Source organism: Dendropsophus ebraccatus, chromosome 7, assembly GCF_027789765.1.
Source record: "Dendropsophus ebraccatus isolate aDenEbr1 chromosome 7, aDenEbr1.pat, whole genome shotgun sequence".
NCBI classification, from domain to species: domain Eukaryota; kingdom Metazoa; phylum Chordata; class Amphibia; order Anura; family Hylidae; genus Dendropsophus; species Dendropsophus ebraccatus.
In genome coordinates this window covers 23743964-23769410 of record NC_091460.1, presented here as the reverse complement: position 1 = coordinate 23769410, position 25447 = coordinate 23743964, and the positions used below count along the sequence as shown (strand labels likewise).

General features: G+C 43.2%; 1 protein-coding gene across 1 annotated transcript; it reads left to right on the top strand.

Annotated features, from left to right (window-relative positions):
* The first annotated feature begins 16008 nt into the window (after positions 1 to 16008).
* On the top strand, positions 16009 to 24095 carry LOC138796500 (vomeronasal type-2 receptor 26-like). The gene is made up of 3 exons (XM_069976107.1): positions 16009 to 16113; positions 23200 to 23264; positions 23402 to 24095. Exons 1-3 carry the CDS (start codon positions 16009 to 16011, stop codon positions 24093 to 24095), a joined length of 864 nt encoding a protein of 287 aa, XP_069832208.1.
* Positions 24096 to 25447: the final 1352 nt, after the last annotated feature.

Genomic DNA, 25447 nt, shown 5'->3' with positions numbered 1-25447 from the left:
AATCCCCGGCCGGGCCTAAAGCAAAGGACCCCTTGTCCGGGGAGCCCCTAGCAACCGGATGTGCCGTCATCAGGGATGCTGTTGTCACCTGCAGGAGGCCCAGCCCAAATACTCTGGCATTGGTACCTGTGGGAGGCCGGCCATACGCTCTGGCATCGGCACCTGTGGGAAGCCAGTCGTATGCTTCGGTGTCAGCACCTGTGGGAGGCCGGCCGTACACTTCAGCAGCAGAGTTTGTATACTGACTGCTTGCAATCTGGTCCCAGTCCTGCCTGCTTCCATGGCAGCTGCTGTCCTGATGTCTGCTGGTGCCCTTTCTCCTCCTGGCTTGGGATCCATGATCTTAAACTTTCATCTTTATCAGAGGAAAAAAATCTCCTTAACCTAATAACCTTCCAGGAAATATAACTGCTTCTTTATTCAACTCCCAATGTAAAAAGCACTCGGTCAGACAGCTTTCTCATCTTGTATGGGAAATGAACATTCTTAGGATCTGTAATTCCTTGTTGGCTTTATTTTTCAACTTGCTTCGAAATTTTAAAGCTTATATCTCAGCACTGGAACGACATGTACATGTACGTCCTGGGTGTCTATTGTGATATTTAGCATGCTCCGGAGCGGAGCGCACTTCATAGCAGGAGGGGACAGGCTGGGCCCTCACCGTTAATGACCTATCGTGCTGCAGCCTGTCATTAATCCCTTAAACGCCACGACCATTTCAATGTAAGTGACAAGAGCAGCTCTTGTCACTTACCGATCTAGATCGCTGTTGCGGACCACCGGAAGTCTCTTACCTTCCTCCGTGAGGTCCGATCGGCGCTCTATTCATTGAGTCTGCCACAGGCAGGTGCAATGACCAGAGCACTGATAACACTGATCAATGCTATACTTATGACATAGCATTGAACAGTGTATGCAATCTAATGATTGCATGTAAAGTCCCCCAAGGAGAATTAAAAGTGTAAAAATAAAAAAAAGGAAAAATGTTTTTAAAAAATATCCCAAAGCTCCCCCAATTAAAACTAAAATCCCCCCATCCCATATTATAAATAAAACATATAAAAATAATTAAATAAATAATATTATGTACCGTAACATGTATAATTGTCCGATCTATTCAAATATAACAATTATGATCCCCTACCACAAACGATGTAAACGAAAAGATCAAAATGTCCGCTCTACGCAAACATTGTATTAATACAAACTAGAGATCATGGTGCAAAAAATGACGCCTCATAGGTGAAAACTAAAACCGTGACCGAGTCACAGTAGGTCCATTTTATTAATAATTAACTGGAAAAAAAAGGAAAAGAATTTCATAAAAAGAAATATATACATGCAAAATCTGAGTAAACTTGCATATCGTTGTGTACAGACTGACCTATAGAATAATGGTATCATGTCTCTTCTACCATATAGTGCATTACGTAGACACAGGACCCCCCCCCCCCAAAAAAAAAAAAAATAATAATAATAAAATAAAATAATAATAATAATAATAATAATAATAATAATAATAATAATAATAATAATAAAAAGTTTCAATATTGCATTGTTATTTTTTTCCTTTTTCACCAATTTATATTTTCTTAAATAATAATTTGTGGGTTCTGTCATGCATGTTATGGTAGAATGTAAGATGCCATTAAAAGTACACATGTTCCTGAAAAAAACAAGGCGTTATATGGCCCTGTAGATAGAAAAATGAAAGTGCTAGAGCTCTTAGAAGGGGAGGAGGAAAAAATAAAAAAAGCAAAATTGAAAATTGGTGTAGTCATTTGGGTCATTTTGGGCTTGGTCCTCAAAGGGTTAAAATAGTTGTAAGAGGCATATTGTACACTACCATTATATTAGTTGGCAAAAGGTTGCTTTATCAGCTTCACAACCATGCCCTGTAGGATCTTTGCTCTACAATCTGGTTTTGTTAGACGTATAAAGGACAGGAACAATTCCTATGAAATTTTGCAGGTGATTCCATTTCAATATACACTATTTATAAAAATAAATTAAGGGAACACTTAAATAGCACAATATAACTCAAAGTAGATCAAAATTCTGTGAAATCAAACTGTCCACTTAGGAAGCAGCAGTGATTGACAATCAATGTCACATGCTGCTGTGCAAATGGAAAAGACAAGTGGAAATTATTAGCAATTAGTAAGACACACTCAATAAAGGAATGGTTCTGCAGATGGAGACCACAGACCACTTCTCAGTACCTATGGTTTCTGGGTAATGTTTTGGTCACTTTTGAATGGGTGGTGCATGAGGCGGATTCTATAACTCATACAAGTGGCTCAGGTAGTGCAGCTTATCCAGGATGGCACATCAATGCCAGCTGTGGAAAAAAGTTTGCTGTTTCTGTCAGAGTAGTGTCCAGAGGCTGGAGGCGCTACCAGGAGACAGATCAGTACACCAGGCCTCAATTAGATAGTAAATTTGATTTGGTTAATAAATTTGATGATTTTTGTGAGATTTTGTTGTCAGCACATTCAACTTTGTACAGAACAAAGTATTCACTGAAAATATTTCATTCATTCAGATCTAGGATGTGTTAATTGAGTGTTCCCTTTATTTATCCTTTTTTTAGAAGTCTATTTATCTATATTACACCTTTACATTTATATTGCATGTTAGTAATAGAAAAGACATTACAGTTGGGGAAGCCTTCCTGTAGCAGAGTGTGTGGTGATTGATGGTTTATCCCAGTTTACTTTACACCTCTGTGCCGTGGCTTCATCTCTACTGACACAGCTTCCCCGATTGTTTTCAATTTGATTGCTAACATGTATTAGACTAGACATTAGAGGATGTAACTCTACATGAACCAGGGCTTAAAGAGGTTCTCCAGCCATTTAAATATTTTTCTTTAGTTCTTGGGCTGCTATCCAGGGGTGCTCCTGCTGAATGCTCCAGCCTCTAAATCAAAGATAAACCTGTCTTGTCAGTGATAGCCTGCTCAGGCAATAAGTGACTGAAGCCAGACAGTGCCATGGTAATGATATTCTGAGCGGGCTGTCCATCTTGGGAGTAGCGACAGAAGTGATCAACAGGAGGACCTGAAGAGCGCTCAGGAGAAGAGATGAGCGAAGCAGCTGAAAATTTGTTGCCAGGTTCACAAACTTTCTGTTGGATTCGATAATATTTGTGAATTGAATGGAAACAAATCTGATTAAAACAGCTAAACTATAGTAGCTACAATAGTGGGATTATTAAAGAGTAGCAATTTTTTTCAACAGATGTCGTTGTTACATTGTCCAAAAGTGGAACATGACAAGTTTAAAAAAAATGTCAATCAGCCAGTCAATTATTTGATTTCCACCATGGACAGCAGTGGACGCTGGGGGAACAGCAGCATAAAATATATAATCTTTTTAATGAATCGTTTTACAAATCCCAATCCCTCTTCAAGTACCCTTTCACCTTCGCTTGTGTGGCATCCTTTGTATCCCATTAGTTTAAGTGGTACCAATATACGTCCAAATTTAATTTTGATTTCAATTTATCTCATTTCGATTTTAATGTACAGTAGACATAGTGACCCAGCGTGAGATGATGTCTTGTAACACTTCAACTGACGGGCTGTTAACAGCCTTCAGGAATGACTCAGGAGTTTTGGTAGTGGCCATCTCGACAGGCTTGGATGAAGTTTGCAGCTCCCAGTAAGACCCAGTGGTCAGGCAAATAGATGGCTGGTACTGTGGAAAAGATCCCTCAAAGTTCTACCTCTACAGCAGTCAGTAGTCAATTCCGGAGCCACCATTCATTAGAAGGATCCTCAAGTAGTAGTGCCAATACCAATCAGGCCAAGAGCAAGGAGTTTTCTCTGCCCTTTGTTCTGTCATGTCTCGGCCGCAAGTCGGCGTTAAAGGACCATCAGGAAGAGACCTTCTGTCAAACCTAGCTACCCCCCCCCCCCCCTGAGTCTCAGCTGTTCTATCCTAAGGATCTTTTGGAGGAATGCTACACACACCACACATGCATGTATATATAGGCCCACATTTACACAGATATACACTAACCTCCTGTGTCTGTCTCTCTGGTAGATGTTACATCACAGGACAGCAGTGGGGAGTCAGGAGATCAGGCTGTATGGGAGGGGAAAGGGCACACACAGCTTCCACTCATAATATTTCTATGGACCATAGCTCTGTTGTGCCTCCCTCCCCCTTCCTCTCTGCCCCGAAACAGACAAGGAACAGCTTTAGGAAGCCTGGGGACAAATTCTTGTTTTATCCCCCAGTCAGGTCAGACAGCTGCCCCCAAGTCAGATCACTGCCTCCATACTGCCCCTGCAGCCAGAGGGTGCTCGGGACAGGGCTGCGGTCACTGAGCTGGGAAGAGGGGGCCTAAGGGGGAAGAGGGGCCTGGTGCTGTGCCTGCAGGAGACCGAATGCAGGTGGTAAGATAATCAGACATCTTGCCATTTGCAGAGCCCGAGACAGTCCTCTACAGAGAGACAGTGACTGACTGTCATTCACTGTTTTCCTTTCAGAACATTATTAGAGATGAGCAAACTTTTCTAAAGTTCGTTCTGACTGAACTTCCGGATTTTTTTCAAAAGTTTGGTTCGACCAAATTTCGGATTTCGGATTTTATAGTTTAAAGCATCTATATGATACGGGGGTAGTGTATTTGGTTGAATTTAGGGCCCTACATGTCAGTAACATCATTATCTTTTCAATGTCTCAAAGTCAATTTTATTTTATTTTTTTAGACTTTAATATTCACCAATACAGGGTCTATGCAGGAAACTCACCATTACAGGGTCTATGCAGGAAACTCACTATTACAGGGTCTATGTAGGAAAAAGGTCACAAATGCAGTGAAGGAGCAGCAGTAGTCATTGGAGGCCAGTACAGGAGCAGCAGTAGTCAACATGGAGGCCGCTCCTCTTAAAGCTATACCGACATCACACAGGCGATGGGCTAGTGCAACATCCCTGCTGATTGGATGTGTTCCGGGCATCATGGGGAAGCGCTTTTCCCACCCGGAACACTTCCTGCTTTCTAAAATGGCGGCTGCCATTTTAGGAGGTAAGAAAAAAAAATTGGAACGAACTTCCAAAAATCCGAATCCGACCGGACTCGGAATTTTGGGAAAATCCGACTCGGATTCCATACTGGCCGAACCGATTCTCTCATCTCTAAACATTATGCAGCCTGCAGGGGAGTGTGTGTGGGGGAGAGGGTTCTCTGCCCTGGCCTCCTGGTTCACACTGAGCTCGTTGTTAGGCGGCTGCTGTTAATTTAGCTAAGTCAAACTTAGCTATTATAACAAGGCAGGATTGTGCCGCCCCTCAGGGACCCGGGAGTCTGCCCTGTGTGGGAAAACCCTCACTGGCTGCTTGACACCATTGTTGTCTAAACAGTCGGGCCCCTCTCCCTCTCTGGCCCCTTTGCAGCCGAACCAGCTGCACATGTGGTATGTCGCCATTGGCTGTTGCAGCTGCCATTGTCTCCCTCACGGTTAGTCCTGTGTTGCCTCCACTGCTGCTAATGTGTCTGTCTTTTTCCGCCTCTGCTGATGTCTCACATGTCATCTGGTGCTGCCTCCATCACTGCTGCTGATGCCTCCTTCTCCCTCACTGTGTGCTGTGTTTTGCGCAAAGGCCGCATCAGGTGACAAGTGAGACACAGTGAGGGAGAAGGATACATCAGCAGCGGTGGAGGTAGCACCAGGCGACACCGGACACACAGTGAGGGAGAAGGAGGCATCTGCAGCAGAGGGCTGTTCTGGCATGGCAGCATCCCCCCTAGGGCTCTCATGGCGGCCCCCCAGTCACTGCTGCAGGTTAGTCTCTGCTGTGTGCTGAGAGCAACCCCCACCCCCTCTCTTTGACAGCACCCCACTGTCTCCCAAACTTTGTGGATCCACCTTGATCACTGTGTTTCCTGTGCAATGTACCGATGACCAGCAGTAGGCAGAAAAGAAAGCAGAAAAAGAAGCACTGCATGATGGTAAATGTAGTTTCTTGGCTGGCGCCATCTTGGATATGGAGCGGCTGTCAGAAAAACTTGTAACCCAGGAATGGCAGCAGCTAGAAAGACGGATGCTGGCTTCAAATACTCAGGGGGAATTGGTAAGTAATATGTAAGTAATTTTTATTTTTTAACTCTTGGGGGTAATACTCTTTTAAATTAGTTTATCACCTCTGCATAGCCCATATCCACATCTCTGCATTCTTCTCCACATCCGATTTAGAACAAATGGTCATAAGATTGTTATTTCCCTGACACCGTTATAACAGTCACAGTTTATATTTTGAAGCTAACAAAGTACATAAAAGAAGAAAGGACATTCTTAAATGAGGATGGAGATTGGATATCAATGCTTCATATTCTGAACTGGAGAATAACTGGAGGTAAAGAGCGTGCTACCATCTTTAGGCCAATTGTTGGGATGTTTGACCCATCACTTGAAGATGAAGATGAACAGTTGTATATTGATCCACAGATAATAACATGGAGACACAACTTGGTAAATTAGATAAACTTCTGGATTAATTAACCCCTTGCCACACCAGAATGTTATTGTACATCCTGGCGAGAGACTAGTTCTTGTACCAAGACGTACATCCGAGCTCCTGGCATTCGTCTGTTTTGACAGTGAGGCTTGGGAGCCAGGATATTATTGTACTGGGAGCCGCAGCTGTGCTGTCAGTTTAGTGTCACCGGTGCTGGCTCCACAGTAGGAGTCCAGCACCGGTATCAGTAAAAATCCACGTATCCCGGTGAGAATGGACTCAACCAAATATGCTTGTGTCCATGAATATATAAGGGGCCGTAAAGGTTTGAAAACTTCCCATTGTGTACTGTATGCTGTTAGGGAATGTTAGAGATAGAGATAGACCACCAACTCAGCTGAGAAATGTAACCTGCAAATGTCTCAAAAGTCATCCCTCAATAGGGTGTATGTTGTGAGATCACCAGCTTTTCAATGCAACATGATCTGAAGCATTAAGGGTGCGTTCACACATACAGGATCTGCAGCAGATTTGATGGCACAGATTTGATGCTGTGTTCAGTCACTTAGTTACATTGATATCTGAAGCATCAAATATGCTGCAGATCCTGTAATTGTGTAAAGGAGTAGTTCGGCCCTTGATAAAATATTACTGGCAGCAGGGGCAAGGGCGAACACAATAACCAGTCCTTACTTTTCCTCTTCCCGGGCCTGACATCCACTGTGTTACCGGCCCTGGGACACCCAACTTCCTGGCTTATGGACTGGCCGCTCAACTAATCACTGACTGCAGCAGTGGCTCGTCCCAGTCGGATATGGTAAACATCCTTGAGCCTTGTGAGAGTCCTGGTGCGGGGAGAGGTGAGGTGAAGAAGCCCGGGGAGAGGTGAGTTTAGATTTTTTTTATGTTCCCAATTGCTCTTGCCTTAAAAAAAAAAAAGTACTTGGCTGGACTTCTTCTTTAACATCCTCTGGCCGCTGCACTGTAAATTAACTTTGCTGCAGCCTATGCCCGATGCTGCAGCGACAATAACTTACAATGCAGGATGACACAGATGCAGGTCCCTGATATAAGTGGTAGTCGTGGACCCGCCGCAACTCTCAGCATGGAGCCTCGCTCCGGTGCTGAGAATTAACCCTATAGATGCTGTGGTCAGTACGATCGCAGCATCTACAGGGCTTCAGACAGAGAATTCTCCCTCTACAGAGGGAGAATTCTCTCTCCGGTAACCATTGGGGCTCTGCGAAGTGATCGTAGAGCTCTGATGGTAGCCATGGAAACTGGAAGCCTCAGGCTTTCAATTTCCTTGCTACAGAGGCCGTCAGAAAATGGGAGGGAGAAAAGGCTGGTGCGCCACCACTGTTGGAGCTCAGCCGTGAGCTCTGCCTCCTACCTTCTCTCTCCCCTGCCGATGTCACAAAATTCTAACAGCAAGAGGGGGCAGAACTATGGACATAAGCTTATGGGATCATTATGATCCCATAAGCTGATGTCCAAAAACGACCTGGACATTGAGGAATCAATGACTCATGATCTTGAAAGTGTTAAACATTGGTTCCCCTATGAGTTGAGACCCAGTATCTGCTATATAAATGATGTCTGTCATCTTCAGGTAACCATCTCATTCTAATGTGAGATAGCAAAGTGGATTAGTAGCTATGAATAGAGATGAGTGAATCACTTGGAAATTCCTTTTGCGAAGTTTGTGGATATTCATGAATATTAATAAAAACAGTATAGTAGCTACAATATTGGGGCTATTACAGAGTAGCATTTTTTTCCACAGCTGTTGCTTTGACAGTTTCAAAATTGGAAAAAGTCAATTTTTTTTTTAAGTAAATCAGCCTGTCAATCATTCAATTTCTGCCATAGACAACAGCGACCGTTGGTGGATCAGTGGCGTAATATCAATTTTCTCCCAGGACAGCCGTGAACATTGGTAAATGAGCACCCAGTGAGTTTTTAAGATGGACACTGTGTTCACTGTGACTTCCTTTAATGCACACCCAGTGACTTGGTATATTGGACAATAGCTTCACTGCTCCCACAGAAAATTACTCACAATCCACCTTCCCCTTCTCTCCTCTCTGTCCCTATCTGGGTGGGTTTAGACTACGGAATTCTCACGGATAAATTCCACGGAATTCCGCAGTCTGTACGTGGTCATGGACACACGCCTTTCTGCTGGCTCAATAGAATGGTGTCTATGAAGCCGGCAGAAAGGCGTGTGTCCATGACCACGTACAGGCTGCGGAATTCCGTGGAATTTATCCGAGAGTATTCCGTAGTCTGAACCCACCCTCTCTCTGTATTTCTCTCTCTGCTCTAACTGCCTGCTGCTACCTACTCTCCACTACACACAGCTGACTGGCCGCCTCCAAGAAGCCAAACACCTTATATAGAGGGGGGAGGTGTTGACATCACAGTGGGATTTGAGTCTGAATAGACAAGTGCAAGAAGGGATTCTGGATAATCCCTTCCTCCCTCCAAAAGACAGTTCTGTAAGCTAACATGTGCGGCCGCCAGGTTTAGTAAATTTGTGCAGGGAATCTGGTGAATTCACAAATCACTACAATGTGAAATTAATGCCTGATTCGCTTCGCTCATCTCTAGTTATGAACTCCCAGATACACCTTTTACTCTAACATGTTACATGCAATTTATACCTGCAAATGGTGAAGAGAGGAACAGTAACTGAACTTAACAATGGAGTGGGACTAGGCGAGTATTTTTTTTTCCCTTTTTTTTCCTTTTTGGCCATTGGACATTCTTATAGGATGGGGACTGTGAGCACTTTTGCAGTATGGAGGCATATAACACACTTTTAAAGTATGGGGGAACTATTACTGTATAGGGGCACAGGAGTGACTTTTATAATATACAGTAGGTTCACAGAAGGCCCTATTACCATATGGGGGACTGTAACATTATATGAAGACAAGGTGCACTATTACAGTATAGGGACTAAGGGTATTATTACCATATGGTGACACAGGATGAAGGATTTTAAATTGTATTATTTGAAAATCCATGGACACTGAAACCATCTTTATATTCTTCAGTATATTATCCCATTGGTTTTCCTCAATCCACTCTAAATCTTCTTCCCATTTTTTTTTACTTTTCTTACTATATTCCTGATCTTGCCTTAAATTATTAGGGCGCGTTCAGACTGAGGAATTCTACCGGAAAATGTCTGCGGAATTCCGTCAGCTGTCCGCCCGCACGGGCACGCGCTTTTCCGCCAGCTCCATAGACACCATTCTATGGGCCGGCGTATTCCGCGATCCGCTGAAAGAAGTGACATGACACTTATTTCAGCGTATAGCGGGATACGCCGGCCCATAGAATGGTGTCTATGGAGCCGGCGGAAAGGCGCCCAGATGTGTGGGCGGACAGCTGACGGAATTCCGCGGACATTATCCGCGAGAATTCCTCAGTCTGAACGCGCCCTTATAGATTATTGTTAACCCTTTTTTCTCAATAGTCTGTGTCCTAATTCTTTCAATAAACTTATTGAGGACTGAGAAAATTCCCTCACTTTTCCTTATTGTCATATCTAATGCACTTTTCAATCTGATATATTCAAACCAATCTCCCTTATGTAGATGAAATTCCCCTCTCAGTTCTTCCCAACTTTTAATTTTTCCTCCACTAATTATATCTTTAATGCAGTTTATACCTGCCTCCCTTAGTTTCTTCAACACTCCTAATTTATACACTTCCTCTAGATATTTGTTTTTCCAAATAGGTGCAAAGTTGAGGATACCTTTTACCGTTAATATTTTTTTTAATTTCCTTCCACGTTCTTACTAAATCTTTACCCAATATCCACTTCTTCCATCTATCCTCCTCCAGACAGCCCGCTTCCAAGATTTGAAATATATCATTACTCTCCTCCCCAATTTCCCTGATAAGGAAATGAAAAAAGTTGTGGTCCTTTGCATTTATGAAACATACCCCTTGTGCAGCTACAAAGTATTTATACAAATCAGGTACTCCCAAACCCCCCTTTTTCCTTTAATTCACATAGCCCTTCCAGTTTCATTCTTACATGTTTCCTACCCCAGATTAAAGCATTCAGTGCACCCCTTAACCTTTTAAAATAATTATTTTCAACCCATACAGGTGCTGCACTAAATAAATATAACAACTTGGGCAGAATAATACTTTTTATTAAAACAATCCTGTCTGCATTTGAGAGTCTTAATTTTTCCCATATTTTAATCTTATCCTCAATTGCCTTCACCACTACTTTCGTATTTAGAAGATTAAAATGTTCAATCCTCCTGGATACCTGGATCCCTAAGTATCTGAAACTCTCCCCCTTTCCTAATATACGCAAAGGGGAATAAAGTCTAATCCTTTCTTCATCCAACACCATCAGTACCGATTTTTTCCAATTAATAGATAGCCCTGAATAAGAACCCATTCCCTCCACTAAATTAATAACTTTAGGTACACTAATCTCTGGATGTTTAAGAAAAAATAGCATATCATCCGCATACAGGGATATCCTGTCCCCTCCACCCCTCGCCCCAAAGCCCACCATTTTCGGATCTTCTCTAACTTGTATTGCTAAAGGCTCTATAACCAGGGCGAAGAGTAGAGGGGAGAGAGGACATCCCTGCCGAGTACCTCTACTAAGACTAAAAGGGGCTGACTTTTTCTCGTTTACCAACACCACTGCTTTAGCCTCTTCATACAGTACCTGAATCATCCCTATGATTTTTTCCCCAAAACCGTATATCCTCAACACCTCCCAGAGGAATTCCCACTCCACCCTGTTAAAGGCCTTGGTCGCGTCCAATGACAGGATGGAGTGCCCCCCCCCCCCCTCCTCAGCAATCTGCATATTCTCAAAGACTCTCCGGATATTACTTCTCGCCATTCTCCCCGCCACGAACCACATTGATCAAGGTGGACTAATTCCCCAACCACCTTCCCCATCCGGATAGCCAGTGTCTTTGCAAAAATGTTTGCATCGCTATTTATCAGGGATATCGGTCTATACGATTCACAATCAAGCGGATCTTTTTCAGGTTTCTGAAGCAGTACTATAGTTGCCTCCCTCATCGATGCAGCCAACTTACCTCTTTCTAAGGCTTCACAGATTACTTTATGAAGTCCCCCTACAAGGGTTTCCCTATACTCTCTATATATTTCATATGGGATTCCATCTCCTCCCGGTGTTGAATTCCCTTTAATACTATCCAGGGCTCTATTTAATTCTTCTACTGTGATTGGTTGTTCAAGTGCTTCTCTGCATTCCTCACTTATTCTAGGAAAGGGGATTTTGTCCAGAAAACCCACAAGATCCCTCCTCTCTCTCCTATACTCTGTGGTGTACAATTTCTCAAAATAACTCCTAAATTCCACTTCTATCTGTTCTTGTGCATTAATTATATCCCCATCCCTCCCTCTCAAAGCAGATATTATTTTTCTCTCTTTTTGGTTCTGCACTATAGCCACCAATTTTTTATTCGGCTTCCCAGAATTCTTAAATCTATCTTTACCAAAAAACTCCATTTGATTTTTTGCCTTCTCTAATATTTCTCTAACTTTTCCTGACTTATTTTTAAATTGTGCTCACTATCTTGTGTCTTTTCCCTTTTGTGTGTTTCCTCAGCTTTCTTAAGTTTCCCCATTAACTCACCTTCTTTCTGTCTATACGCCTTTTTTAATTTAGTGATAATTCCCCAACATTTTCCCTCTTATAATGGCTTTAAATGTGTCCCACACTATATAACCTGGTGCAGTACCCCAATTAAGTGCCCATAAATCTTTAAATTCTTCTGTTATCTTATCTTTATCCTGTATTAGCTTTAGCCAATGTGCATTGATACGAATCGGTGTGTTTATTTTTTTCCCTAGTACTAACTAACTCCACAACCACCAGTGAGTGATCTGAAAAACATCTATTTAAATAATATATTCTACCCACTTTTTGTGCCATCTCATCATTACCCAACACCAAATCTATTCTGGATAAACAAGTGAATTCTTTTTTCATGGGATTCTTTTCCCTCCATATATCTCGCCAAGCGAACTCTCCAATTAATTTTGCTAGTCTGGATCTATTTACACCCCTTACCGGCTCAACCATCCTGGTCCTGTCTAGATCTTCATCTAGCGTGGTGTTAAAGTCCTCCATTATCATTATAGGGCATTTATTCTTTCCTGCAGCATACTCAAACAGGATCTCCAGGATGGTTGACCTAAAGGGAGGGGGGATATAAACAAATGCCAAGATGCATATTAGACTTTCAACTCTACAGTGGAGGAAGACATAGCACCCTTCTTTATCAATCTTCTTATCCAACAGTTCCCAATCCATACTTCGATGAATCAGTACCGATACACCCCTAGCATAATTTGAGTATACTGAGTGATAATAATGGGACCACCATCTTTTAGTGAGTACCTTAACTGTATTACTAAGCAAATGCGTTTCTAGGAAGCATACAACTTCTGGAAGCATTTTCCTAATATAATTTGATATTGCAAACCTTTTTAATCTGTCTGAGAGGCCTCTGACGTTCCAACATACTATTCTATAAACCATTTATTCAGTGAGCAAAGATGAACTAAATACACAAATTTACAAATATATCCTCCCCCCCCCCTCTAACCCCCCCTCCAACACTCTCTTGGCAGACCACCTTCCCTCCCATTCCCAATCCCCCCCTCCCCCTTCCCCTTCCCCCCGTGACTCCAAAGAATCCCCTTAGAGCCTCTAGCTTGAGACTAATTTTTTTCCGCTGAACCTCTGACCTGACCAACACCAAAAACATTTCTCTCACAGACCCCTAGTTTCTATCCAAGTTACCACCTCCTCTGGTGTATCAAAGAACCAACTTCTCTCTTCATGTATAACTTTTAACCTCGCAGGAAATAATAAAGCGTATTTTATCTTCTTTTCCTGTAACCTTTTCTTGACTTGATAATACCTCATTCTCTTCTTCTGAGTTTCTGTTGCATAGTCCGGATAGAAAAAGATTTTTGCATTATTGTACACAATGCCTCCCTCCTCCCTTCCCTTTCTCAAGATTACATCTCTGTCCCCATAACACAGAATTTTTGCAATCAGCGAACGAGGTCTATTTCCTGGAGGAAGGGGTTTAGCCCGGACTCTATGAGCCCTTTCTATACAAAAATATTGAGACAGTTTTTCTTTCCCAATAGTTTCATTCAACCATCTTTGCAGGAAGATCTCCGGGTTTTTTCCCTCTACCCCTTCCGGTAGTCCAATGATTCTAATATTACTCCTCCTTGCCCTGTCTTCCATATCAGTTACCTTGATTTCAAATTCTTGTTTTCCAATGTTAACTCTTCTACACCTTCTTTCACCTTTTTCATCTCATCTTCTAACCCACTAATCCTCTGTTCCGCCTCTCCAAATCTATCCCTGATCTTATCCAACTCATTTCTTACAATAGACACATCGGTTTCAATGGACCCTACCTGTGTAGTGAGCACAGAGATTGAGTTATCACACTTTTTTTTTTTTATAGCTGTCAAGATTTCTGTTAACCAATCTGGTTGCACCTCTTTCTCACTAGGTGGCTCCCCTTCTCTAGTCTCCTCATTACTCCCTTTTCCTCCTCCCCCACCCTTTCTCTTATTTGTTCCAGGAGACCCAAACAATTTTTCCATTTTAAGGGGGGGCCCTATTATCCTTCCCCTCCTTAACGGGGCTCAATGATTTTTTGTTAATCTTTTTCTTATGATCCATTAAGACTACTTCAAGTAACTATCAAAAACATCATAAAGTTACAGTAGTACTCTTCACATACAATTTGCTAAATGTCTTTGTGAGAGCTGGAGCTTACACCACCTTAATGTTAATGGTTAGTAACAAAATTCTCATGACCTGTAGGGTTTTAAATGTCAATATTAATCAGAGGAGCCGTATCACAAACGGTATTGTCCTTCCTGTTATTGTCCCGAAGTTGCCAATGAGATTACACCTCCTGCAGAGCTTAGAATCTCACTAGCCACTCACAGTCATCCACATACGATGTTGGTTCTGTTTGATAAATGCGAAGTGCATCAACTTAAAGTTACAGTAACACTCTTCACATACAATTTGTTAAATGTCTTTGTGAGAACTGGAGCTTACACCACCTTAATGTTAATGGTTAGTAACAAAATTCTCATGACCTGCAGGGTTTTAGATGACAATGTTAATCAGAGGAGCAGTATCCCAAACAGTATTAACCTTCCTGTTAATGTCCCGAAGTTACCAATGAGATTACACCTCCTGCAGAGCTTAGAATCTCACTAGTCACTCACAGTACTCCACATACGATGTTAGTTCTGTTTGATAAATGTGAATAGCGATAGTCTTGCACAAAATCTGTTGCAGATAATTGCTCAATACAGTTCCTGTCACAAATACCTAGAGGCTCAGTGTTACCGGTGCAAAAATACACGATCAGTTTTTCGCAGCAAACGATCTAACCTGGGAGACAGCAGTAAATTAATAGCCACTTTGCGGTAATACACCACGTCTCTGCCAAGCCCACAGCTCCTCTCACCAGCAAGTGAGCTTATCTATTTCGAAATCTGCCGTATTTCAGTGGCTTGTTGCAACCTCAGGTCCCCCCTCTCACTGAGTCGCTTTACCTGCTCTCCCAGGTAATGTTCCTCCGTTGTCTGTATCCTTTCTCCAAACTGGCACTGCTCCTGGAAGTTACCTTACCGCACCTGGCCTGTTGCTCCTCCTGACGCCACTCTCACTGGTGTCTCTGAGCTTCAGACCAGTGCCGCTCCGAGCCGCAACGCTCTGCTACTTGGGTCACGTGACTGCCGAAATTCCCCGATTCGTCTCTCTCACTGGCGTTCTCGGAACCGTATCGCTTCTCTCCCACACCGCATCTCTCTCCGGCCCGAACCATGTGACCTCTGAGTTCGTTGGACGCCTCTCTCACTGGCGTCTTAGTGGTAGCCACACGCCTCAGATCGGTGCCTCTGTCCGTCTCTCAACCGGGCTAATCGCTAATCCCTCCAGCAGGCCACTCACTGCGCTGTGAACCGCTCCGGCCTCACTTCGTCTCAGCAGCTTCAGTCCACCGGTTCACCTGCATTGGTCTCTGCAGAAAACAGCCGCAGGATCTCTACCAGGTCAGGTCATACTCCGAGGTCAGCGGACGGTGCGTGCCTTAGCTCCGCCCCATGCTCAACCTTTTGAAAAGAAAGGGAGCACTATTACCATATGTGGACAAAGGATGGGGGGCTATTTCAGTATATGGGAACAAGAGGCATTATTACAATATAGAGGTTCTTAGGGAAGTAATACCATATAGGGCCAATGGGGCACTATTATAACTATATAAGGTCATAAAGGGCGTTAAAACTGTACTGATACTCAGGGGGTAATTGAGTAAAAATTATTTTGGATTGTGTTAATTTTTGTTATAGCATCTATAGCAGGACATGCCTTCACCCCTTTTTTACTGTATTATATAAAATGCCTATTCATACAATTCATGTATCTAATCTCTTATACTGTATGTAGATGCCTAAAGGTCGATGTAATGGCCCCTGTCTGCCAGGAACCTATAAAGTCCTCCAAGAAGGATATCACATCTGCTGCTATGCCTGCCTCCCATGCTCAAATGGGGAATTTGCAAATCAATCTGGTAAATTATTTTATATAGATTTCTATTCTAGTATTATTGAAGTTATGTTTATAAATTATCCATTGTGCCAGCAATGTGTGTGGTATGAGGGTATTCCGATCTCAACTAATATAGTTAATCTTGTATGGCTTCTCAAGGCAATTTTTTTTTTTTTTTGCTAATTTTTTTTCATTTAGCAAACTTGCCTCCTTGGCGTATACCTTTAACAATATAAAGTATATGGATGATTCCTGCTTGTGTACATATCAAGAAAAAAAAAAAAAAACAGTATATGACAATGTAATGTTCAAAATTAGAGATGAGTGAAGCGAATCTAGTAAATGAAGACTCACTGTGAATCCTGCTTCATTCTGCGTTCAGCAGGCAGTTAGAGCAGAGCAGGGAGAGACTAAAAGAGAACAGAGAGCTTTAGGGACAGAGAGGAGTGGAATGGCGGAAACAGGCTGATTGGCTTTTTTTTATTGTGAATTTCCGATTTTAACACTTTTAGAACAACATGTTTTAACAAATTTGCCCTTCCATAATAGTCCCAGGATTGTAGCTACTATAATTTTGGCTGTTTTCATGATTTGCGAATCTTAACCCCTTAGTGACCGCCGATACGGCTTTTTACGGCGGTCACTAAGGGTCCTTATTCTGCTGCCATCAGCTTTTTACGGCGATGGCAGAGAATAAGGCTGCGGGGCCGGGATGGCCCCCACCCCATCCCCCCAGCTACCGGAGGTAGCTGAGGGGCTGGGGCAGTGTGTGGGGTCTGTCCCGCCCCCCCCCCCCCCCTTACCGACGATCGCCGCTATTAACGTTATAGCGGCGGCCGTCGATAAAGGAGATTACCGGTGCCGCCGCCGGCTTTCATCTCCCCCCGCCGTGAATCTACGGCGGGGGGAGATGAAATAAGTGTATATCAAACCCCAAATCAGACCCCCCTAGTGCCCCAATAACTAACCCCCCTCCCCCGGCGGCCATCATTTCCAAGATGGCCGCCGCCATCGCTGTGAACAGACTAATGTCTGTTCACAGCGATGGGAAAGTTAAAATGAATGAAAACCCCATGCTCTCCGCCACCGGAGGTAGCGGAGAGCATGGGGCAGTCATCAGGGACCCCCCTGTGGGGTCCCGGTACAAGCGATCAGCGGTATATACTATATACCGCTGATCGCTTGTGCAACGTGCATCCCGGCACTTTTTATCCCCTGTCACCATGAATGATTGGTGACAGGGGATAAAAAGTGATGTCCCCCCCACCCCCCAAGTCGAACCCCCACCCCCCCTGTCACCCCCGTCCCCCAGTCACCCCCCTTCCCCATATACTCACCTGCTCCTGGAGCTCCGTCCTCCTCGGTGTCCTGGCTGGTTATGAAGTGCGCATGCGCTTCACAACCAGCCAACTCTGGAAAATTTAAAGTGACAGAGACCAATTTGGTCTCTGTCACTGAACTATGATTACTGTGATAGAAAATATCACAGTAATCATAGCAATACAGTGAAAATGAATGTGTAAAGTACAAAAAGTGACAAACATACAAAAAAAAATAAAAAACACACTTTTTATTATAGTAATAATTGCAGTTTACTCCCAAATTGCCCCTAACCCCCCCAGATTACCCGTAACCACCGCATGTTGCCCGTAACCACCGCACGTTGCCCGTAACCACCGCACTTTGCCCGTAACCACCGCACTTTGCCCGTAACCACCGCACTTTGCCCGTAACCACCCCAAATTACCCGTGACCCCCTCCAGATTGCCCGTAACCACCCCAAATTACATGTACCCACCCCAGATTACCTATAAGCACTTCAGTTTATCAGTAACAATCCCAGATTATCTGTAACCCTTCCAGGTTGCACATAACCCCCCCCAGGTTCCCCGTAATCACGCCAGATTACATGTAACCCCCCCAGATTGCACGTAACCACCGCACGTTGCCTCTGACCACGCCACGATGCCTCTGACCACGCCACGATTCCTCTGACCACCCCACGTTGCCTCTGACCACCCAACGTCGCCTCTGACCACGCCACGTCGCCTCTGACCACCACACGTCGCCAATGACCACCACACGTCGCCTCTGACCACCCCAAATTGCCAATGACCCCCTCCAGATTGCGGTGCCCATGCCAGATTACAGTTACCCACCCCAGATTGCCTATAAGAACTTCAGTTTATCCGTAACCACCCCATGTTTCCCGTAACCAACCCACGTTGCCCGTAACCACCCCAGATTGTCTGTAAGCACTGCAGGTTGCCCGTAACCACCCCACGTTGCCCGTAACCACCCCACGTTGCCTGTAACCACCCCAGATTGTCTGTAAGCACTGCAGGTTGCCCGTAACCACCCCACGTTGCTTGCGTAACCACCTTACGTTGCCTGTAACCACCCCAGGTTGCCGTAACCACAGCAGGTTGCCCGTGACCACCCCATGTTGTCCGTAACCACCCCAGATTACCTGTAACTACCTCAGGTTGCCCATAACCACCCCAGGTTGCCCATAACCACCCCACATTACCTGTAATCTCATTTTTTTTATTTTATTTTAGTAACTGCGCTATTCTAATAACCATTACTAGCTGCGGTTTTGCTCCAGTAAATTGGCGCTCCTTCCCTTCTGAGCCCTGCTGTGTGCCCATACAGTAGTTTATGCCAATATATGAGATACCGTTTTACTCAGGAGAACCTGCGTTACAGATTTTGGGGTACGTTTTCTCTCCTGTTCCTCGACAAATTGAGAAATTTCAAACTAAACCAACATATTATTGGAAAAATTCGAGTTTTTCATTTTTACTGGCCAATTCTGAATACTTTCCTCTAATACCTGTGGGATAAAAATTGTCACCACACCCCAAGATGAATTCTTTGAGGGGTAAACTTTCCAAAATGGGGTGAATTTTGGGGGGAATCTATTCTGCTGACACTACAGGGGCTCTGCAAACGCACCTGGCGCTCAGAAACTTCTTCAGAAAAATTTGCACTGAAAATGCTAATTGACGCTCCTTCCCTTCTGAGCCCGGCTGTGTGCCCATACAGTGGTTTATGCCCACATATGGGGTACCGTTCTACTCAGGAGAACCTGTGTTACATATATTGGGGTGACATTTCTCTCCTGTTCCTCTTTAAATTGAGAAATTTCAAACTAAAGGAACATATTATTGGAAAAATTCGAGTTTTTCATTTTTACTGTCTACTTTTGAATACTTTCCTCTAATACCTGTGGGGTCAAAATGCTCACCACACACCAAGATGAATTCTTTGAGGGGTGAACTTTCCAAAATGGGGTGACTTATGGCGAGATTTTACTCCGCTGGCACTACAGGGGCACTGAAAATGCACCTGGCGCTCGGAAACTTCTGCAGCAAAATCTGCATTCAAAAAGCTAATTGGCGCTCCTTCCTTTCTGAGCCCTCCTGTGTGCCCCTACAGTGGTTTACGCCCACATATGGGGTACCATTGTACTCAGGAGAACCTGCGTTAGAAATTTTGGGGTACATTTTTCCTCTTGTTCCTCGTCAAATTGAGAAATTTCAAACTAAACGAACATATTAGTGGAAGAATTCGGGTTTTTCATTTTTACTGTCTTCTTTTGAATACTTTCCTGTAATACCTGTGGGCTCAAAATGGTCACCACACACCAAGATGAATTCTTTGAAGGGTGAACTTTCCAAAATGGGGTGAGTTATGGGGGGTTTTCTCTCTGCTGAGACTACAGGGGCTCTGCAAACGCACCTGGCGCTCAGAAACTTCTTCAGCAAAATCTGCATTGAAAAAGCTAATTGGCGCTCCTTCCTTTCTTAGCCCTCCTGTGTGCCCATACAGTGGTTTACGCCCACATATGGGGTACCATTGTACTCAGGAGAACCTGCCTTACAAATTTTGGGGTACTTTTTTCCTCTTGTTACTCGTGAAATTGAAAAATTTCAAACTAAACGAATATATTATTGGAAGAATTCGGGTTTTTCATTTTTACTGTCTTCTTTTGAATACTTTCCTGTAATACCTGTGGGGTCAAAATGGTCACCACACACCAAGATGAATTCTTTGAAGGGTGCACTTTCCAAAATGGGGTGACTTATGGGTTTTTTTCTCTCTGCTGAGACTACAGGGGCTCTGCAAACGCACCTGGCGCTCAGAAACTTCTTCAGCAAGATCTGCATTGGAAAAGCTAATTGGCGCTCCTTCCCTTCTGAGCCCCGCTGTGTGCCCATACAGTGGTTTACGGCCAAATATGGGGTACCGTTGTACTCAAGAGAACCTGCGTTACAAATTTTGGGGTGCTTTTTTTCTCATGTTCCTTTTGAAAATGAGAAACTTTAATCTAAACGTATATATTATTGGAAAATTTAATTTTCCATTTTTTTACTGCCTAATTGTGAATACTTTCCTCCAGCCCCTGTAGAGTTAAAATGCTCATTATACCCCTAGATTAATTCTTTAGGGTATCTAGTTTCCAAAATGGGGTCACTTATGGGGGTTTTCAGGATAACAGACTTCTAAATCCATTTAAAAAAAGAACTGGTCCCTTTCACGAAACTTTCACGAAAATGTGATAATTTGCTGATAAATTTCTAAGCCCCGTAACACCCTAAAAAAGTAAAATATGTTTACCAAATTATGCCAGAATAAAGAAGACATATTGGTAATGTGACTTAGTAACTAATTTATGTTCTATGACATTCTTTTTTTAGAAGCAGAGAATTTCAAAGTTCATAAAATGCAATTTTTTTTTAATTTTTCATGATATTTTGATGTTTTTCACAAAAAAAACACAAAGTAGTGACAACATTTTGCCACTAACATAAAGTGCCATATGTGTCGAAAAAACAATCTCAGAATCGCTAGCATACGTTAAAGCATCACTGAGCTATAAGAGCATAAAGTGAGACAGGTCAGATTTTGAAAAATTAGCCTGGTCATTAAGGCCCAAACTAGCTGCAGCACGAAGGGGTTAACTAGTTTGATCGAAAATTTGTGAAGGTCACAAAAAAAATTTCCGGATGCTTCGCTCATCTTTAATCAAAATTAATTTGTCTTGAGCAAGTGTTATTTCTATTTTTAAGACTGGGGCTTCATGAAGACTCTGCTGGTGCGACAGCTAGTCTCATCCCACTCAGGCAACTTGCCTTGAGGTCCATTGTGGAAAACTCAGATGTGACTTCCCACCTGCGACCAAAATTTATCAAGGACTGATTATTTTGTGATGGTCATTTTTCAGTCACTCTATATCAAAGTTGAAATACTACACTATTCACTAACGTAAGGTGCGACCAAGGTCATTGAGTTTTTATATATATATATTTTTTACATTTGTGTAAAAAGTGACATGGGTTTGTCAGGAACTGCATGGCTGTTCAAGCCCTTGTTGCAAAACTTATATAGCTATGCTGAACCTCCACTGTTCTCTACACTAATAGCTTTAGAATAGACATTACTAGAGATGAGAAAAGAAGGATATGTTTAGTTTTGTACAAAGCAGAACCATTGGTTTTGAATTCTGCTGTCCGCTCATGGAGAAGAGTAAGGGTCCTATTCCACGGGCCGAGGAGGGCCCGATCAACGATGTAAACGAGCGTCGATCTGCTAGATCGCCGCTCGTTTACTGGGCCTATTCCACGGCCCGATGATCGTTGAGAGTGGGCTGAGGAGGGCCCGACCAAACTCAGCCAATCACAGGCCGCAGCAGTCCCGGCCTGTGATTGGCTGAGTGCTCCGTCAGCTGACCGGCCATTCTGAAGATAGAGAGCGCAGGACCCGGGGATGAATACAGCGCGGAGAAGACCTGACAGGTAATGTATGATGCTGCAGCCTGTCAAATCGTCAGTCGCCCGCCGGGCAGCGCTATTCAACCGTAGCGATGTGCGGTGGGGGAACGATGACTTTAGGTCTAAATGAACGATCAGCCGATGACATGATTATCGGCTGATCGTTCTCTCTATTTCACCAAACGATAATCGGCCAAATCGGGCCAAATGGGGCCGATCCGTCCGATTATCGTTACTGTGGAATAGGGCCCTAAGATAATCTGAGGAATGCCTGGAAAACATGGATACAGCCCTGTGTACAGTCCTTGAGCTGCCTCCACCTTCTCTATAGAGTGGTCAGACAAACGGTCAGACAAAAGTCAATGGTTCTGCTTCGTAGGAAGCTAAACAAATCCTGCTTTGCTCCTCTCTAGACATGCACTTGGGCATGCTGTCTAGGTCAGGAAATCCACATCTATGGAACCTTGTAGAAGAGTGGTGAATGACCCTTATCCCCCAGAGTGATGTCTATTCTAATGTTAACATAAATCATATAAACATTAGAGAAGGCTCATTAATTTTTAAGTCTGTCAGAACATAGTTGTGAGCAGCCATGTAGTTCCCAACACAGCCATCTGTGGAAGAAGGGGGGTTGTGTCCCCCTTACAGCATTTTCCACATTTTCCCAGCCTCCATGCACTTGCCCTTCAGTAGCTTGTAGTCACCCATGCCTACCAGAAGCGGATTATAATAGGTCTTTTTTGGGCGCTAGCCCAGGGGACTGAGCTCCTGAGGAGCCCATGGCCCCCCAAAAAGACTTATGTTCAGTCATGCTTTGCATAAAAATTGTTGCTTTTTACCACAATTTTGTACAAATCAGAGCAAAACTGCAGCCAGGAGACAATGCAGTAACATTAGAGAATATATTAAAGGACCTTATCATGTGACAATGATGTCACTACAGGTCCTTTACAGGCTGCATTATGGAGGAAAAAGTTAGTGCCACCATAGTTACAATGGGTTGGGGTGGCCCAAACTTGGTGAACAGCCCAAGGCTCATAATAAAGTTAATCCGCCCCTGATGCCTACTTTTCCACTACAGAGACCAATACTGCTTTCGACTGACCCCTGTAAAGGCCAGAAACATACTCCTCTTTGCAAAATTTATTAAGACAGGTGTTTCATTCGCCATTCTTATCTAAAAGCCTGTGCCCTGTAAGCTGTATCTCTGAGAGTAAAAACGTTACCATGATAAATAATGTTATTTTACTTTAAAAATAAAGATATAAAATAGGTATATCTATAGATACTGTCTAATATAGTAAATCAGTTTATCTGCTTTTTATTCATAGACAGTGAGAATTGCCAGAGATGTCCTGACCATGAATGGCCGAATGAGGGGAAGAACAATTGTGCTGTGAGACATTATGAGTTTCTGTCCTATGAGACTGATGTTGTTGCTTTAGTCTTTTCCATCATCTCCATATTACTCTCTCTTATAACTCTATGTATAATTGGAATATTCACTTTATTCCGGAACATTCCCATTGTCAGAGCCAATAACCGGAACCTCAGCTTCATTCTCCTGATCTCTCTCATGTTCAGCTTACTTTGTGTGTTTCTCTTCATCGGTCGCCCAGTGGATATAACCTGCATGCTGAGACAAATCTTCTATGGGGTCTTCTTCACAGTAGCCGTGTCTTCTGCCCTTGCCAAGACCATCATAGTCTGCATAGCATTCAAGGCCACCAGACCTGACAGTCCCTGGAGAAAGTGTGTGGGGGTTAAGCTTCCTTATACTGTAGTGTTGGTCTGTTCTTCTATTCAGATCCTGAATGCAGTTATCTGGTTGTCACTGTCTCCTCCATATCAGGAGTATAACCTGGATTATCCTGGGAAGATCATCATTCAGTGTAATGAAGGGTCAGTCTTTGCCTTTTACCTCATGTTGGGTTATATGGGGTTTCTGGCAGCGGTGAGCTTTGTTCTAGCTTTCCTGGTGAGGACATTACCTGATATCTACAATGAAGCCAAGTACATCACCTTCAGCATGCTGGTGTTCTGCAGTGTCTGGATCTGTGCCATCCCGGCCTATCTGAGCAGTACAGGGAAACACATGGTCACTGTAGAGATATTCGCCATATTGGCCTCAGGGGGAGGAATATTGGGCTGCATGTTTTTACCAAAATGTTACAGTATCCTGATGGCGCCTGAAGAGACGAGTTCTGGACTTGTGTTAAAGAGATGAGTTATGTGAATGATTCTCTATAGGGAATGTCATCCATGTTGTGGTCAATGTTCAGTTTCTCTATTTTGGAGATTATTTGGAAATACATGAAGCTCATCTATAATTCTGGTTCTCCATCATTTCTTATTGCTTGTGTACATGGTTTAGTGCTGGTGCTGGCAGGGATATATAACATATAGCTACCTCTTCCACTATTACTAGGACTCTCAAGAATACTATAGATTATTAGAGGTACAAACACAAAGCCAAGGCCCATCAACCTGAACCTGATTTTACTTTGGAGTCAATGGGGGGAGATTTATTATATCTTGTGTAGAGGAGCAGTTGCCAATATCAACTAATCAGGTCTCTTCTTTCATTATTTTCTTAAAGGCCTCTGAAAAGTGAAAGTTGGACTCTGGATGTTATTAGCAGCAGCTCCATTTTTCCTTTTAATATATCTCCCCCAAAATGCAGACTCAATGGGAGGAAACAAAAACTTTCTGATTTACCCAAAGCAACCAAACATTGTTCAGGTTTTTACTAGAGCTCATTAATCAATTAAAGGTCAACTGGGATTGGCTACTCAGGGCAAATCAGAGGGGTTAAAGGGGTTTTTCACCTTTGTTTAAAAAAAAAAACAAATTATTCTGAAAATAGTGCACATAATGAGGTAAGTTCAGACATTCTTTGATGTATAATAAAGCTCAGTTCTCTCATCCCCTCCTCCCCTCGACCAAGTGAATAACTCTTCTGTCCATAGGATGGCTTCTGTTAGAGGGAAGCCTGGAGGGAAGCACAAAACTATGTCTCCTCCAGTCCTCCATCTCCTGGATGCATTGTACAACCCCTCCATCAGAAGCCATCTTATGAAAATAGAAGCCATCCTGCTGGCAGCAGAATGAGCAGAGGATGACAGGGGCAAAGTTTTACTATAGACAAATATAAACCTGACACTACTATATTTTAGTACCTGCATCAGCAGATCTCCAACAAGTTATCAGTGAATGTAGCCTAAGACACAACCACCTGCACTTGCAGTGTAAACTAAACAATACAAAAATGTTGTTGAAGCCCACCAGGAACAGAGTTTTTGGCCTTAGCGATTTGCTCACAAACTAGAAGGGAATGGGCTGTACAAATGGCGTCTTACTGCTATATATAACTATGAAGCCGTTGACCAAGAACAGACTTTGCAGCCCATGAATATGCTTCCAGTCTATTGTCCCATTCATTTTGAGTCTGTAATTGAAGGACTATGTAAAAGCAGCTGCACCATAGGACTGTGTTATGTCACACAGGATTTCTCCTCCACTTTAACTATTCACAATTCTTTACCTTCTTCAGAGCCCTTCTCCTGCCATAATTTGTTT